The sequence below is a fragment of the Oncorhynchus gorbuscha genome, linkage group LG02 (assembly GCF_021184085.1).
Source record: "Oncorhynchus gorbuscha isolate QuinsamMale2020 ecotype Even-year linkage group LG02, OgorEven_v1.0, whole genome shotgun sequence".
NCBI classification, from domain to species: Eukaryota; Metazoa; Chordata; class Actinopteri; order Salmoniformes; family Salmonidae; genus Oncorhynchus; species Oncorhynchus gorbuscha.
In genome coordinates this window covers 38,865,592-38,883,195 of record NC_060174.1, presented here as the reverse complement: position 1 = coordinate 38,883,195, position 17,604 = coordinate 38,865,592, and the positions used below count along the sequence as shown (strand labels likewise).

General features: G+C 41.5%; 1 protein-coding gene across 1 annotated transcript in view; it reads left to right on the top strand.

Annotated features, from left to right (window-relative positions):
- Positions 1-2,313: 2,313 nt before the first annotated feature.
- Positions 2,314-17,604, top strand: part of LOC124002119 (low-density lipoprotein receptor class A domain-containing protein 3-like) — a 120,526-nt gene continuing 105,235 nt past the window's right edge. Inside the window, exon 1 of the mRNA XM_046309402.1 lies at positions 2,314-2,648. Within this exon, the coding sequence (XP_046165358.1) occupies positions 2,597-2,648 (52 nt within the window). The 5' untranslated portion in view covers positions 2,314-2,596. The remainder of the gene's footprint in view (positions 2,649-17,604) is intronic.

Here is a 17,604-nt window from a genome sequence, read left to right as displayed (position 1 = left end):
GACACACCTACTCATTCAAGGGTTTTTCCTTATTTTTCCTATTACCTACATTGTAGAATAATAGTGAAGACATCAAAACTATGAAATAACATATGGAATCATGTAGTAACCCAAAAAAGAGAAACAAATAAAAACATATTTGAGATTCTTCAAAGTACCCACCCTTTTGCCTTAATGACAGCTTTGCACACTCTTGGCATTCTCAAAAAAACAGCTTCATCCATTTCAATTAACAGGTGTGGCTTGTCAAAAGTTTATTTGTGGAATTTCTTTCCTTCTTAATGCGTTTGAGCCAATCAGTTGTGTTGTGACAAGGTATGGGTGGTATACAAAAGGTTTGGTAAAAAAAAACAAGTCCATATTATGGCAAGGACAAATAAGCAAAGAGAAATGACAGTCCATCATTACTTTAAGACATGAAAGTCAGTCAATTCAGAACATTTCAAGAGCTTTGAAAGTTTCTTCAAGTGCAGTCGCAAAAACCATCAAGCGCTATGATGAAACTGGCTCTAATGAGGACAGCCACAGGAAAAGAAGACCCAGAGTTACCTCTGCTGCAGAGGAAAAGATCATTACAGTTACCAGCCTCAGAAACGGCAGCCCAAATAAAAGCTTCAGAGTTCAAGTAACAGACGCATCTCAACATCAACTGTAAAGGGCAACAATAATAAGAAGAGACTTGCTTGGGCCAAGAAACACAAGCAATGGACATTAGACATTAGGCCGGTGGAAATCTGTCCAAATTTGAGGTTTTTGGTTCCAACCTCTGTGTCTTTGTGAGATGCAGAGTAGGTGAACAGATGGTATACGCATGTGTGGTTTCCATCGTGAAGGTAGTGTGATGGTGTCACTGTCTGTGATTTATTTAGAATTAAAGGCACACTTAACCAGCATGGCTGCCACAGCATTCTGCAGTAATACACCATCCCATCTGGTTTGCGCTTAGTGGGACTATCATTTGTTTTTCAACCGGACAATAACCCAACACACCTCTAAGCTGTGTAAAGGCTATTTTACCAAGAAGGAGAGTGATGGAGTGCTGCATCAGATGACCTGGACTCCATAATCACCCGACCTCAACTCAATTGAGATGGTTTTGGATGAGTTGGATCGCAGAGTGAAGGAAAAGCATCCAACAAGTGCTCAGCATATGTGGGAACTCCTCACAAGACTGTTGGAAAAGCATTCCAGGTGAAGCTGGTTGAGAGAATGCCAAGACTGTACAAAGATGTCATCAAGAAGAAGGGTGGCTACTTTGAATAATCTCAAATATAAAATATATTTTGATTTGTTTAACACTTTTTTGGTTAGTACGTGATTCCATATGATTTATTTCCTAGTTTTGATGTCTTCACTATTATTATACAATGTTCGAAAATAGTACAGATAAAGAAAAACCCTTGAATGAGCAGGTGTGTCCAAACTTTTGACTGGTATTGTAGATCAAACCTGAGATTGATGACAATGGCCTCATGCATTTATCTGACCCCCTGTGCTGTCTGTTTGCCTGCCTGCTCTAGGCCCAGCTGCCTTGATAAGCAATGTGCTGATGAATTATTTCAGGGCTGGAGGTTGTTTGATAGTGGGGGCTTTTCCAGATCATATGCCTGCAGGTTAGGGTGTTATCAAAAGCTGGCTTTTTGTTTGGGTCTGTCTTTGACTTCACACAGCTGCGTTGAACGATAAAGAGGATAGGTCTGCTCTGGTGAAAGCTCATCACTCTTCTTCCATCTGCTCCCTCTGTTTTCAGAGTTGACACACTATTCATAACACTGACACTGTGACAGACAGACTGTGTGTGTTTTGTGGGTGTACATGCTTGGTTGTGTGTGTGTGTATATATGTGTGTGTTTGAGAGAGAGATGCTAATGCAATGTACATCTTGATACATTGACTGAATAGTTTACTCTTGTTGAAATAGAAGTTCACATAGGGGAAAAACATACATATTTATTTAGAAATGGATGTTTTAACTTCTGTAGTTATTTTTGATTGAGAGCAAACAAGGAACTGTAGCCTTTTTAAACTGCTCAGTGCACCTTCCACATAGTTTTTCCCAGGTCTCCAAAGTCTAAAGTCTACAGATATTTAATCTCACAAACCAGAAGTTTAAAGTCTACAGAGATTTAATCTCACAAACAAAGTATGTATAAAGGACGAATAACTAATTAATAGGTGCCTGGCTATATCACATGTTCTGTGATCAAGATCTAATGTGAGTGCCTGCCTTCGAGGCACATACATGGTCCTACTCCCAACCGACCTTTAGTCTTCTGTAGCAGCCACAAGTCTCCGCCTCTCACACGGCGCTGAACCGATCCCCACCCAGTGATCCCCACTCACTCCAAATCCCCTGCCACCACCCCTCAAGCCCCTACCACCGCCAGCCTCTTCCTCCCCAGCCCTGATTCTGAAAACTCTGTCCCTGTGAGAATCCGGCTCTTCACGCAAACCATTTTCTAACTTTGTCCCGAATAGAAAAAAGGAGAAAACAACGCGAAAGTGGAGATAGGAGCAAACCGGATAAGTGTTCTATTGCCCCGATTGTTGGCCCGCGGCGGGGTGCAAAAAGGGCAGGCCGAAAAAAGACCATAAGATGTGGATCTGGTACATCTTGCTTAGTTCGGGGACGGGCTCAAGCTCGGTTGGTAAGTTTTTTTGTTTTTTTTAATACGTAGTTTTTCGTATTCAAGCTTTTTAATCTGTAGGCGCTTCTAACAGTGCCGCTGTGGCTGCTCTGGAAGGGAAAGAACACGCGTGCTTTCGCAACAGACGTAACAACAACGATATATCCTATTTGCCACTTTTGTGTGCACAATATCGTTGTTGTCAAAATGTTACACTGTTACACTGTTGCAATGTAACCAGCGCTAACTTCAAGCGGAGTTGGGGTAAAGTATGTGCAACCAACAGGCTGCTAAGTCGATTTAGTTCCGCTACGTCCCGTTGTTTTACTTTTGCCAAACCCGAAAGCAGCGGGCCATTCTCAAATTCCCGTTCTTTTCTTGTGGTGCGTAGGCTATGTTTCCCAGGACATTGCATTGCATGTCAGTTTTTGCCGTTAAACGTTTGGCAGCCATGTGTAGGGCTAGATTGCCTTATACTGTATGTTTGTGAGTAAGGATGCTATGTGACGTGTGAGAGGTAAATCAGAGGGAGAGGAGTCAGAGGACGCAGGGTTGTTATGATCTGAGGTTGTTGACAGGGCAACGTTGACAAGTCAATCTGTGCCCCTGCCCCGCCATGGCAGCTGAAGGGCCGAGTGGGGGCATGGAGAGAAGCCTAGTCTGCCTCTATTTACACTTCTATCAGACTGTGCAGCAGGCAGTAAGTATTACAGAATTACATACCAGGATACGATTTTAAATGCTTTCAGTATGGCTACATGAACGTGTGGCCTACCATGTATGCCTATATAATTATTGTAAGTACATGTAACCAGAGCCCTATATTGAGAGCAACTAGCCTACACAGGAAAAACTGTAATAACAATATTGTGTTTATAGTTACATAGTAGATCGTTTTTCATTCAATAAAGTCCAGTGTAGGCTCTAGTATGATGCCTGTTACCAAGTTGCATAGACCGTTCGACACGGTTTGAATAAAGACTGACAGGTGAAGGTTGATTTGCTGTGCAAAACACATTGAGCCACTTCATGAGGGCAATGGCAGTTCAAAAGATGATGCCTTTTTGTTATTCAAACTCAACATGTTTCAGATTTAAAGGCTACGTCAGAGTACTGAGTTGACTTGTCCGCAACGAGAACAGATTTGTCACTTTAAAATGTATGCTAAAAAAAACATTGCTTTTTAAAGTTTAACAAAACATACAACTCTATGAACAAGTACTACTTTGAACAATTTACACAGATAATGTCACAAAACACATTTACTGGAAGAACTGTGCAGATGCAAATTTTCGTAACGGTATTACGGTAAAATCGCCCTTAGTTTCTAATGCGACAACGTTTTCCATAAATGAAGATTCAAGGATGTCTGCAAGAAGACATCTATGACATGACACATTGAGTTTCACATTTTTTATTTTGGTTATTGACGTGAAGTGGATTTTAAACCGCTAACAGAATTACATAATTTGTCCCTGATTTGTACTATACTTGCTTTTGTACTATACTTGCTTTTGCTTTTGTGCTTTTGGGAAAACGGGCCCTTTACTGTTCTCTACTGTACTGTACTGTGCTGTCCAAACTTGTGAAACAGACATTTATGATTGGTTCATATTTGGCCCGTCCATGGATGTCCTTGTTACAGTAAAAGAAAAGGTCTTAGGTGACGGTAACGGCCGAGAGAGAGGGAGAGGTTGTCCAGATTGTTTTTATAGTCTTGCTTTGACCACCAGATGACAGAAAGAGAAAGAAAACAGTTATGAGCTGAACATAACAGTATGCCAGTGGAAAGGATGGCAGTAGCACGTGACCCAACTGTGTTTTATGATTTCAGTAATTACGAGTTTTAATCACTTAATTCATAAACAAACTTGATATCGGTAAAACACGAACTAATTGGTACATCTAACTTTCTTTGTTACGTATTCATTATTCTCCCTCATGAGGGAGAGAAATTAGAAGTAAATATCTTAAAAATATGTAGGTTTTTGGTAACAGAATTACAAGCATAAGGTTGTGTTTTAAAAATGGTCAGTAGGCAAATAATTTATCCGAAACTAAATATAAGTGTTGATATTCGTCAGGGGTCTTCAACATTCTTTTGTTTTCATACGTTTCTCATACCTTTTAAGACTTTTCTGGTAGATGTTTTCCAAAACCACTTTTCTATCTCTATGACCAGAAATCAAATGCGAAATGCTTGTGCTTCTAGTTCCGACAATGCAGTAATAACCAACAAGTAATCTAACCTAAGAATTTCACCACAGCTACCTTATACACACACAAGTGTAAAGGGATGAAGAATATGTACATAAAGATATATGAATCTTGGTACAGAATGGCATAGGCAAGATGCCGTAGATGGTATCGAGTACAGTATATACATATGAGATGGGTAATGTGAACATTATATTTTTGTTTAAAGTGGCTAGTGATACATATATTACATAAAGATGGCAAGATGCAGTAGGTGTTATAGAGTATGGTATATACACATGAGAGATGAGATGATGAGATGATTCATGTAGGGTATGTAAACATTATATTAAGTGGCATTGTTTAAAGTGGCTAGTGATACATTTTTTAAATATATGGCAGCAGCCACTCAATGCTTTTCTGCTACTCATTTTACATTTTGGAATGGGGGAAGGTTTTTTAGCTGACTCACTTTTGTCTTGATGTCTTTCTCAGTAACTCTCATTTCACATTTGTTTGGCACTTGTGAACTATGGTATAAAACACCGTCTCAGTCTCAGTGTTGCAGTACAGTAGGAAGGCCTATATTACTTTAGTTGGTAATATCTTAAACAGTGGTAAATCCATACATATGACACATGCATTAAATGTGTTAAAGTTATATGTTTTAGATTTAGAGGGCTGTCAAACTTCAGGCCTCGACTCTGCGACCGACCCATTTTGGTCTGACCGATCAAGGTCACCCAGACCTGATCTCTCACTCACACACACACAGCTGGCTATTATTAATAACAAAGTGAAACCGAGCAAATTAAACCTGCGCATACATTGTAAATATAACTTTCCAAAATGGACTCCAGTTCTGTCTGTTTGTGCTCTGCAGAGGCCATTTAAATGTGTCTTCCTCCTCCCGTGACTCTGTCTTCAATGGCACCCTGTTCAGTTTGGCTGTAAAGAATTCCCGATATAATGAACCATATAAATCACTGTGTGTGTGCATACAGTCTTTTTTGTGGTCTTTTCCAGGCTTGCCCCTGAAGTGAGAGAATGGCCAAAAAAACTTAGCACTATAGAATAGTGGTGTTCCACCATCTTCTCATTGAAGAACCATGTGAATCACCAAAGCTCCACCTGACCATGTCTCACCGGTCAGAATGAATGCCTAATGAAGTGATCGTGTTAGCGTAGCATATATAGTGAGGTAAAGTATTTGGACAGTAACATTTGTTTTGTTGTTTTGGCTTTGTACTCAGCACTTTGGATTTGTAATGATGCAATGACTATGAGTGCTGACTGTCAACTTTATTTGGGGTATTTATCCATATCGGGTGAACCATTTAGAAAAGACAGCACTTATAGATAGTCCCCCCCATTTTAGAGAACCAGAAATATTTTGATAAATTCACAGATGTGTATTAAAGTAGTCTAAAGTTTAGTATTTAATACCACATTCCTAGCAAACAATGACTACAACATCAAACTTGTTACTCTACAAACTTGTTGGATGCATTTGCAGTTTGTTTTGGTTGTTTCTGATTATTTTGTTCCCAACATAAATTAATGGGAAATAATGTATTGTGTTATTTTGGAGTCACTTAGTATAAATGAAAATAGAATATGTTTCCTAACAATTCTACATTAATGTGGATGGTACCATGATTACGAATAATCATTCATGAATTGTGAATAATGATGAAAAAAATGTAGAAGTGTTCAGAAACATATGTCATTCTTATTTACAATAAGTGACTCCAAAATGACACAATGCATTTACCATTCATTTACAGTACCAGTCAAAAGATTGAACACAACACACCTACTCATTCAAGGGTTTCTTTATTTTTACTATTTTCTACATTGAATAATAGTGAAGACATCAAAACTATGAAATAACACATATGGAATCATGTAATAACCAAAAAAAGTGTTAAACAAATCAAATTATTTTATATTTGAGATTCTTCAAAGTAGCCACCCTTTGCCTTGAAGACAGCTTTGCACACTCTGGGCATTCTCTCAACCAGCTTCACCTGGAATGCCTTTCCAAAAGTCTTGAAGGAGTTCCCACATAGGCTGAGCACTTTTTCTTCACTTTGCGGTCCAACTCATCTCAAACCATCTCAATTGGTTTGAGGTGGGGGGATTGTGTATACCAGATCATCTGATGCTGCACTCCATCTCTCTCATTCATAGGCCAAATAGCCCTTAAACAGGTGTGTTGGGTCATTGTCCTGTTGAAAATCAAATGATAGTCCCACACAAGAGCAAACCAGATAGGATGGCATATCACTGCAGAATGCTGTGGTAGCCATGCTGGTTAAGTGTACCTTGCATTTGAAATAAATCACTGACAGTGTCACCAGCAAATCACCATCACACCACCACCTCCATGCTTCAAGGTGGAAACTACACATGCAGAGATTATCCATTCACCTACTCTGCGTCTCACAAAGACACGGCGGTTGGAACCAAAAATCTCAAATTTGGACTCATCAGACCAATGGTCAGATATCCACCGGTCTAATGTCCATTGCTCATATTTCTTGGCCCACGCAAGTCTCTTCTTATTGGTGTCCTGTATTAGTGGTTTCTTTGCAGCAATTCGACCATGAAGGCCTGATTCACGCAGTCTCTTCTGAACAGTTGATGTTGAAATGTGTCTGTTACTTGAACTCTGTGAAGCTTTTATTTGAGCTGCAATTTTGTAGACTGGTAACTGTAATTAATTTATCCTCTGCAGCAGAGGTAACTCTGGGTCTTCTTTTCCTGTGGCGGTCCTCGTGACAGCCAGTTTCATCATAGCACTTGATGGTTTTTGTGACTGCACTTGAAAATTTATTCAAAATTCTTGACATTTACTGCATTGACTGACCTTCTTGTCTTAAAGTAATGATGGGCTGTCATGTCCCTTTGCTTATTTGAGTTGTTCTTGCCATAATATGGACTTGGTATTTTACCTAATAGCCCTATCTTCTGTATGCCACCCATACCTTGTCACAGCACAACTGATTGGCTCAAACACACTAAGGAAAGAAATTCCGCAAATGAACTTAACAAGGCACACCTGTTAATTGAAATGCATGAAGCTGTTTTTTTGAGAATGCCAAGCGTGCGCAAAGCTGTTATCAAGGCAAAGGGTGGCTACTTTGAAGAATCTCAAATTTAAAATATATTTTGATTTGTTTAACACTTTTTTGGTTACTACATGATTCCATATGTGTAATTTCATCATTTTGATGTGTTCACTTATTCTACAGTGTAGAATAAATAAAAAGTAGGTGTCCAAACTTAATTGGAACTGTATATTGTGAACAATAATCTGAAACACAACCAAAACCAACTGCAAATGCATCCAACAAGATTGTCGTCACAAGCTTGATATAGTTATTGCTTGCTAGAAATATGGGACCAAATACTTAACCTTTGACTACTTTAATACACATACTGCATAAGTGAATTTGTCAGAATACTTTTGGTTCCTTAAAATGTGGGCACTATCTAAACCAGGGTTTTCTAAACTCAGTCCTCGGGACTCCAAGGGGAGCACATTTTGGTTTTTGCTCTAGCACAACACAGCTGATTCACATAATCAACTAATCATCAAGCTTTGATCATTTGAATCAGCTTTGTAGTGTTAGGGCAAAAACAAATGTGCACCCCGTGGGATCCCGACGACCGAGTTTGGGAAATGCTGTTCTAAATGTTTCACCCGATATGGATGAAAATACTTTCAAATTAAAGCTGACAGTCTGCACTTTAACCTCATAGTCATTGTACCATTTCAATATAGAGCCAAAACAAAAAGTGTCACTGTCCAAATACTTTTGGACCTCACTGTACAGTCATGGCCAAAAGTTGAGAATGACACATATTCATTTCCAAAGTTTGCTGCTTCAGTGTCTTGAGATATTTGTAAAATGTTACTATGGAATACTGAATTATAATTACAAGCGTTTCATAAGTGTCAAAGGCATTTGACAATTACATGAAGTTGATGCAAACAGTCAATATTTGCAGTGTTGACCCTTCTTTTTCAAGACCTCTGCAATCTGCCCTGGCATGCTGTCAATTAACTTCTGGGCCACATCCTGACTGATGGCAGCCCATTCTTGCATAATCAATGTCTGGAGTTTGTCAGAATTTGTGGGTTTTTGTTTGTCCGCCCGCCTCTTGGGGATTGACCACAAGTTCTCAATGGGATTAAGGCCTGTGGAGTTTCCTGGCCATGGACCCAAAATATCGATGTTTTGTTCCCTGAGCCACTTAGTTATCACTTTTGCCTTATGGCAAGGTGCTCCATCATGCTGTAAAAGGCATTGTTTGTCACCAAACTGTTCCTGGATGGTTGGGAGAAGTTGCTCTCGGAGGATGGTGGTGCCCCAATCTGGTGGTGCCCCAATCCCGAAGCTGAATCAACTTTAGGAGACGGTCCTGGCGCTTGCTGGACTTTCTTGGCCGCCCTGAAGCCTTCTTCACAACAATTGAACTGCTCTCCTTGAAGAACAGATAAAGATCGGATAAATGGTTGATTTAGGTGCAATGTTACTGGCAGCAATATCCTTGCCTGTGAAGCCCTTTTTGTGCAAAGCAATGATGACGGCACGTGTTCCCTTGCAGGTAACCATGTTTGACAGAAGAAGAACAATGATTCCAAGTACCACCCTCCTTTTGAAGCTTCCAGTCAGTTACTCAATCAGCATGACAGTGTGATCTCCAGCCTTGTCCCTGCCAACACTCACACCTGTGTTAACGAGAGAGTCAGTGACATGTCAGCCGGGCCTTTTGTGGAAGGGCTGAAGTGCAGTGGAAATGTTTTTTAGGGATTCAGTTATTTGCATGGCAAAGAGGGACGTTGCAATTAATTGCAATTCATCTGATCAGTCTTCATAGCATTCTGGAGTGTATGCAAATTGCCATCATAAACTGAAGCAGCAGACTGTGAAAACTTTTGGCCACGATTGTATGTCAAAGCTTATTGCTTGCAGAGTCCTCATGGCCTGATACTGCACAGAAACACACTTCTTTCTATCAGACAGCTACTCTTCCTGGGCTCCAAACAAGGATATGATTTATTCAATGACTATCTCCCATATCTGCCGTCCTCAGATTTGTTATTGTATTTACTGTGAAGCAGCGCGCTAAAAATAACGGCAATGGCAGTGTGAGGAAACAGACAGACGTAAGCATGCCCGATATCGCCACAATCAAGATTAATGTGTTCCATTACAGTATCAGTAGTACTTCACACTTCAAGACACCGGTGGTTGGATGTTTTTTATTCATAACCACCATCGGATGCCGTAATAATTTCTCACCTGGTGAGACTCAGAGTCGAGGAGCAGAACCATGTTGTATATGGTTTACCTTTGGTTGATATTGTGCCTCTGGGTTGTTCTATTGTCAGGGAAGGGTGTTTAGTGTGTGTGTGTGTGTGTGTGTGTGTGTGTGTGTGTGTGTGTGTGTGTGTGTGTGTGTGTGTGTGTGTGTGTGTGTGTGTGTGTGTGTGTGTGTGTGTGTGTGTGTGTGTGTGTGTGTGTGTGTGTGTGTGTGTGTGTGTGTGTGTGTCCACACACAAACATCTGTGACTGTATATGTGTCTGTGCAGTATGTGCATACCATGTGTGTGTGTTTTCACTTCAGCTGATATGCTCCCAATCATTGTCTGTTACGAATCCCTGATGGCCCGGCAGTCTAGGGGGGATGGTAACGAGACCCGTAAGATAACTCATGCAATGTATAATAGTGAAAAAGTAACAGTGAGAACGAAAAACCACAGACAACTAAATTACTGTCAAACACTCATGGTTTATTTTTAAACACACGGTAAAGGGGGGGAAAGGGGCTGAGCTGGACCCAAGGAAAGAAACAAATATCCAAAAACACCCCTAAGCTAGACTAGCCTACTTCAATACAGCTAACTAACTAACCAAAAATACAGCGGGTGGTCTGCCCAGTTCTAACTAGTGTTCTTAGACAAAATTTACCTTCGGGTAGTGTACCCTACGGGTAGTGTATGCCCATGGGCGACTTGGCACCCCTTTTCCCACCATCAAACACCATAACAAAACAATACTCACATAATTCCAGACAAATGTGACATTTATGAACAAAAACCAAAAGAGCGCTCAATCCAGCAAGAGAGAGATATAGCGAGAGATTGAGACACACAGAGATCGAGCTCCGGAGAAAACAACTGACTGGGTTTTTAAACCAAGGGAAAGGGGATGTGATAGGGTAATGGAAACAGGAGGAGGTGTCTTCTAATTGGTGACTGATTGGGGAATGTTGATTGCCACCTGTGATGATGGGCGAAGGAGAGAAACGAAATACACACACAGGATACACACACACACACAGGTTACCTGTATCCGTAACATTGTCCTACTGTGTCCCTCAAACAGGCCTGTCTTGGGCCTTCCGGGTGGCGCAGTGGTTAAGGGCCCTGTACTGCAGCACCAGCTGTGCCACCAGAGACTCTGGGTTCGCGCCCAGGCTCTGTCGTAACCGGCCGCGACCGGGAGGTCCGTGGGGGGACACACAATTGACCTAGCGTCGTCGGGGTTAGGGAGGGGTTGGCCAGTAGGGATATCCTTGTTTCATCGCGCACCAGCGACTCCTAACCAAGGTTGCACGGTGTTTCCTCTGACACATTGGTGCGGCTGGCTTCTGGGTTGGATCCGCACTTTTTTAAGAAGCAGTGCAGCTTGGTTGGGTTGTGTATCGGAGGACGCATGACTTTCAACCTTCCTCTCTCCCGAGACCGTACGGGAGTTGTAGCGATGAGACAAGATAGTAGCTACTACGCAATTGGATACCACATTGGGTAAAATTAAAAATTAAAAAAACATTAAGCCTGCCTTGTGTGTGATAGAGTTGGTGCCGTTTCCCAGAGTTGTTAAACAAAGCCACATGACTGAAGTCACGTTTCAGACCTCCCCAGCACAGCACCATACTTTCAACTCAATACCAGTGCTGTGTTTTGACATGGGCCATGTGTTTTGACATGCTGTGTTTTACAGACATGGGCCAGAATATTACAGACAGAATTCAGTAGTTGAAGCAGATATGAGAATTTCCCACACTGTGCTTTCAAAAGTGCAGACAAATCCTCTATCGGCAATCATTGAATTTCTGAATAAAATACTACGTGTAATGGGATTAATTAGACCACTTGTTTGTTATTCTTTCTGTATTATTTTCATTTCATTTGGATGGGATTCTGTCCATCTCTACCTGATGAAGCATCTCCTTCCATCCAACCTGAGCTTTGCTCAGTGATCTATTGATCATGTTGCTTCATGGAGCTGATCTATCTAGAGATGTATGGATTGAAGGGGAAACAAAAGAAGAGGTTTGAAAAAAAGATTGTCCAGAGAACTCATTAGAAATTGATTGCTGATCGATCCAAAGTGCTTTGCTATTCCATGAAAGGCTCAGTCTCATCATTGTCGTCTATCGATCATATCTACTTCCCTGGAGCCAACCTTTGACTGGTTGGATGGTTTTATACATCGATAGCTAAGAATCTTCTCTGACATAGTTTGTGAAGTTCAAAGACCCTGTACTGCTACCTTTGGTGGGCCAAAGTTTGTAATCCTGGTGAGATATTTGAATAAGGTATATTCATATGACAACATATTACTTGTTAACTGTACTGCTCACCATGGTTTGGCCTAGAATGTGCTGTATGCTCTTCCCCTTGGTGTCACGTTCTGACCTTTATTTCCTTTGATTTGTCTTTATTTAGTATGGTCAGGGCGTGAGTTGGGGTGGGCAGTCTGTTTGTTTTTCTATGTTTGGTTTCTGTTTCGGCCTAGTATGGTTCTCAATCAGAGGCAGCTGTCGTTAGTTGTCTCTGATTGAGAATTATACTTAGGTAGCCTGGGTTTCACTTTTGAGTTGTGGGTGTTTGTTTCTGAGTGAGTGTTTGTTGCCACACGGTACTGTTTCGGTTTTCGTTGATGCACGTTATTTTGTTTTGTTCTAGTGTTCTGTTGTTTTTCGTATTAAACATAATGGACACTTACCACGCTGCGCATTGGTCCTGCGATCCTTCTCGCTACACCTCCTCAGAAGAGGAGGAGGAATGCCGTTACACTTGGAGTTTATAACACTGATCCAGTCACTTCTGGTCTTCATTCAAATGGCCTCTCACAAGTTTAAACTTTCAAACCTTAACATGAGATATAGGCTTTAATCTGGGAGTTAGGTCCCGGCGACAAATCTGTTTTGTTTTGGAAGTTTTTAGAGGAGGCTCTTGTCTGTTTGGCTTTAATTGACTCCACACACTGGCACACATGAACACACACATACAAACATGCACACACCTAGCTGTACGCCTAAGCCAAGGAGTAGCAGCAGAGAAGTGTTACTTTAAGAAAAACGTATTTATCCGAATGCCGTCTTTTAGAATAAAATGACAGTGGCATGTAGAGTGAGTACATGGCAGTGTTTCATGTCACTGCAGTGCTGTCTCCTGGCAACCCATTAACTCATCATCGCCACAGAAACAAGGAAGCCTGAGGAGGTAGGAGATTTCACTCCCCTCATTCTGGGCAGGGGTGGATACAACTTGGTATCTCCCATGGATAACCAAATCTACAGATTGTTTGTGATGCCTACAACACACCATTACCTCTTCTTTCCCTCTCTCTGTTGGTTTTCTTCTGTTCTCTCGTGTTGTGTGTTGGAAAAGGCCATTATGGCCCTGTGTTGTCCTCCTGCTGCCTGCCAGACAGCTGGCTCCCCTGCTGTCCCTGCGATCAGGAGTCATTTGCTGTGTTGTGTCACACAGCATGGCACCATGGACACAGACAGCAATCCCATCATCCCTCTGAGACTGGCTCACAGGGTGTTATTTGCTGTTGTGTACTATCTGCTATATACCATTGATTGTGTATGTATGTGCTGACTGAGTGTAGGTCACTGGATAAGAGCTACTACATTACTTTTATGATAGTGTTTGGGTTACACTAAACCTTGGTATGGATGTATTGGCAAAGTGCATGGTTTGTAGTTATATTCATGTGCTTGCAGTGGAGAGCTGAACTCCAAACAATAGCTTTGGACAGTCATGACATTATCTAATATGATGCTCTCAATATGCAATCTATGGCTGTCTCTGACAAAAGAAAATGTGCTTGACTGACAGTTGTCTTCTTTCTTATTCAATTGATCAATCATTTTTAAGCGTCTACTTTTCCACCCTGTTTGAATAAATCAACTATATGTAGGCTACTGAGGTTCTCTGATGCTTTAAGCACGGAAGCATACTTCATTAAAAATGAAGACACACAAATTACTAAAGATGGAGCCAGAGATCAATATAGCCTAACCAGAAGAACAAAAACCTGTTCCCCACACGACCCTCCTCCTCCTGCAGATGGCCTTGTTGTTTTTATTTTATATTTATTTATTTTACTTTTATTTAAATAGGCAAGTCAGCATTCCCTTGTGGAGGGATGACTGCAAAAAAAAGGCAGAAGGGCAAAGTACAAATGTAGTCCGATACTGAGCAAGACAAACTCTCAGGCTCAGTGTAGAACAAAATGTTAACTGCAATGTTAACTGGAGCAAGTAGAACAGCTAAGTCTGCAAACATTCACAATTTCACACTGTAGACATTTCATTTCTGATTTGGAGTTTCACATTCAAGTTCAATTTTTTTTTTATAGCAAAAGCCAACAAATAAAACGTTTGCAGCCCTCAAGTCGAATATATCCTGATAAAAATAAGTGTCCTATGCATCATATTGGCTACACATGGCCTGTCTGCAAGGAACTTGAATGAACTATTAACTTGTCCTGTTAGCAAACCTGTAACATTGTATACAATATTCTGGACCTTCAAGCCAATGAGCTCCGGACAGACAGACACAGCTGTAGGCTATTTGCCCAAGGGATAATCATGTAAGCCTTTATGACGTTTCCACCGGATCAGAGCATAACAGGTTTCCCCTTTCATGCTGAGTGGTTATCAAAAGGGAGAGAGCTGGAAAGATTTTTCAAGTAGGCTACGTGGAGGGAACTATTGTCATTCTCAATGGATGTAAAAACAGACTTTGTTTACTTGCTTTTTGAGGCAAAGAAAAAATGACTTTGAGAAGATCAACAGTGATGGTGAGTTAAGAAAATCTGAAATAGTTTCAGATCCCCAAATGGACACATTTCTAGGCCTACAGTTGCACGCAGGCAAGGTAGGCTAGGCCTACTTATATGCGTAATCAGGTGCGTGTCCTTACATCATTATTGACAAGAGTGCTTCAAACAAGACAATGAATGAATTGACAACTCGTAAATGGAATGAAATAAACCCCCCCCCCAAAAAAAAAATCACAGGTGTAGCCAAGGTTGTGCCCTCTGCAAACAATGTGTCCTCTCCTACAATGACAACGGTAATAAGACTGTAATAATAATATAATGAATGCATTAACAGAAATGACCGTGACCAATGGATTAGTCCACTCAGACAGGCGTGTATCAGACAGGTGTCTAGTGTGCCATCCCTGCGGCCTCCTCAATGGATTAGTCCACTCAGACAGGCGTGTATCAGACAGGTGTCTAGTGTGCCATCCCTGCGGCCTCCTCAATGGATTAGTCCACTCAGACAGGCGTGAATCAGACAGGTGCCTAGTGTGCCATCCCTGCGGCCTCCTCAATGGATTAGTCCACTCAGACAGGCGTGAATCAGACAGGTGCCTAGTGTGCCATCCCTGCGGCCTCCTCAATGGATTAGTCCACTCAGACAGGCGTGAATCAGACAGGTGCCTAGTGTGCCATCCCTGCGGCCTCCTCAATGTATTAGTCCACTCAGACAGGCGTGTATCAGACAGGTATCTAGTGTGCCATCCCTGCGGCCTCCTCAATGGATTAGTCCACTCAGACAGGCGTGTATCAGACAGGTATCTAGTTTGCCATCCCTGCGGCCTACTCAATGGAGTAGTCCACTCAGACAGGCGTGAATCAGACAGGTATCTAGTGTGCCATCCCTGCGGCCTCCTCAATGGATTAGCCCGCTCAGACAGGTGTGAATCAGACAGGTGCCTAGTGTGCCATCCCTGCGGCCTCCTCAATGGATTAGTCCACTCAGACAGGCGTGAATCAGACATGTGCCTAGTGTGCCATCCCTGCGGCCTCCTCAATGGATTAGTCCACTCAGACAGGCGTGAATCAGACAGGTGCCTAGTGTGCCATCCCTGCGGCCTCCTCAATGGATTAGTCCCCTCAGACAGGCGTGAATCAGACAGGTGCCTAGTGTGCCATCCCTGCGGCCTCCTCAATGGATTAGTCCACTCAGACAGGCGTGAATCAGACAGGTGCCTAGTGTGCCATAATTGTTTTTAAATATATTTGCCACTGCTCGACTAAAGAAATCTTGGTCGACCAACAGCCAGTCGACCAAACAATCGTCCATTCGCCTAAATGGGGTCAGCCCTAATGCAATCACTGGCAAAGTAGTCATAAAGTCTGTACATTGCAAACACACAAACCAAACACACAAATCGTTTTTTTTAAATTGGAGAGCTTACTAGCTGACTTGTGTTTTGCATAATTTCTAAAAAATATGTAGATCAGGGCTCCAACACTGTTCCGGGTGAGCTACCCTCCTGTATGATTTCAATCTAGCTTGATTCAGCTTATCAACCAGTTAATTTTTAGAATCAGGTGCGCTCGATTAGGGTTGGTGCGAAAACCTACAGGATGTTAGCCCTCCAGGAACAGGGTTGGAGCCCTGATGTAAATTGTCTGAATCAAATGTTCATTGTTCTATTAGGTGTGTCTGCTGCCACAGCAAGCTCTTTGGTATTCCTCATAGAATTACACGTAGAACTTAAGTGACCTGAAGTGAAACCTGGTCTATATATATATTTGTGAATTTATCTCTGGATAGCATATATATATATATATATATATAACTTGTTTGAGGAAAATACTTTCTTCAGTGGTGAGTGTGACCTGTCGTTTATCCCTGTGCAAACAGTGAGTTTATCCTGGATAGCATATATTGAGATGTCTAGAGTGTGAATGTTTGCAGACTTAGCTGTTCAACTTGCTCATTCACATCAGTATTTATTCTAAAGTATGCAGACTTGCGGAGGGATGACTGAAAAAAATGCAGAAGGGCAAAGTTCAAATGTAATCGAACACTGAGCAAGACAAACTCTCAGGCTCAGTGCTAATAAAAAACATTGAATATGCCTTATCTCTGGTTTTTCATAGAGATAAAGCAACATAAATGCAAGAGTAACATACCAAATTGGTGACTGATAGACAGACGGACGGACGGAATGACTGAATGGTGGATTGACTTCTTTCTGAGTGAAGTGGCCAGCTGACGCATCAAGACTTCTAATTCCTCTCCTTCCTCCTATGGGATGGAGAGGTGTGATTAGGGCTTGCACAATTACCGTATAACTGTGTACCTGCCAGTTATGGATGAAGACCGTCATGAAATGGAATAAAATAACCGTCATAACTCCCTGCAACAGCAGTACATGGAATCAGGCGCAGAGGAGAGGATAATTTTTTTTTTTTTTTAATACCTAGGTATGATCTTCCTCTTCTCTCACATCACATTGGCATTCAGCTGAGGCTACCAGTGGAATTCTCTCCACCTTTTATTATGTGCTCACTCACACAGACACTAACCTCTCGGGTGAAACTCCAATCACAGATGAGAATCTTTCAACAGAAAAGCCAATTACGCACTTGATGTTACTCTCCCAGGCAAGTGCATCAATGAACAAATAAGATCAATCTCAATTTGGCAGACTATAAATAAT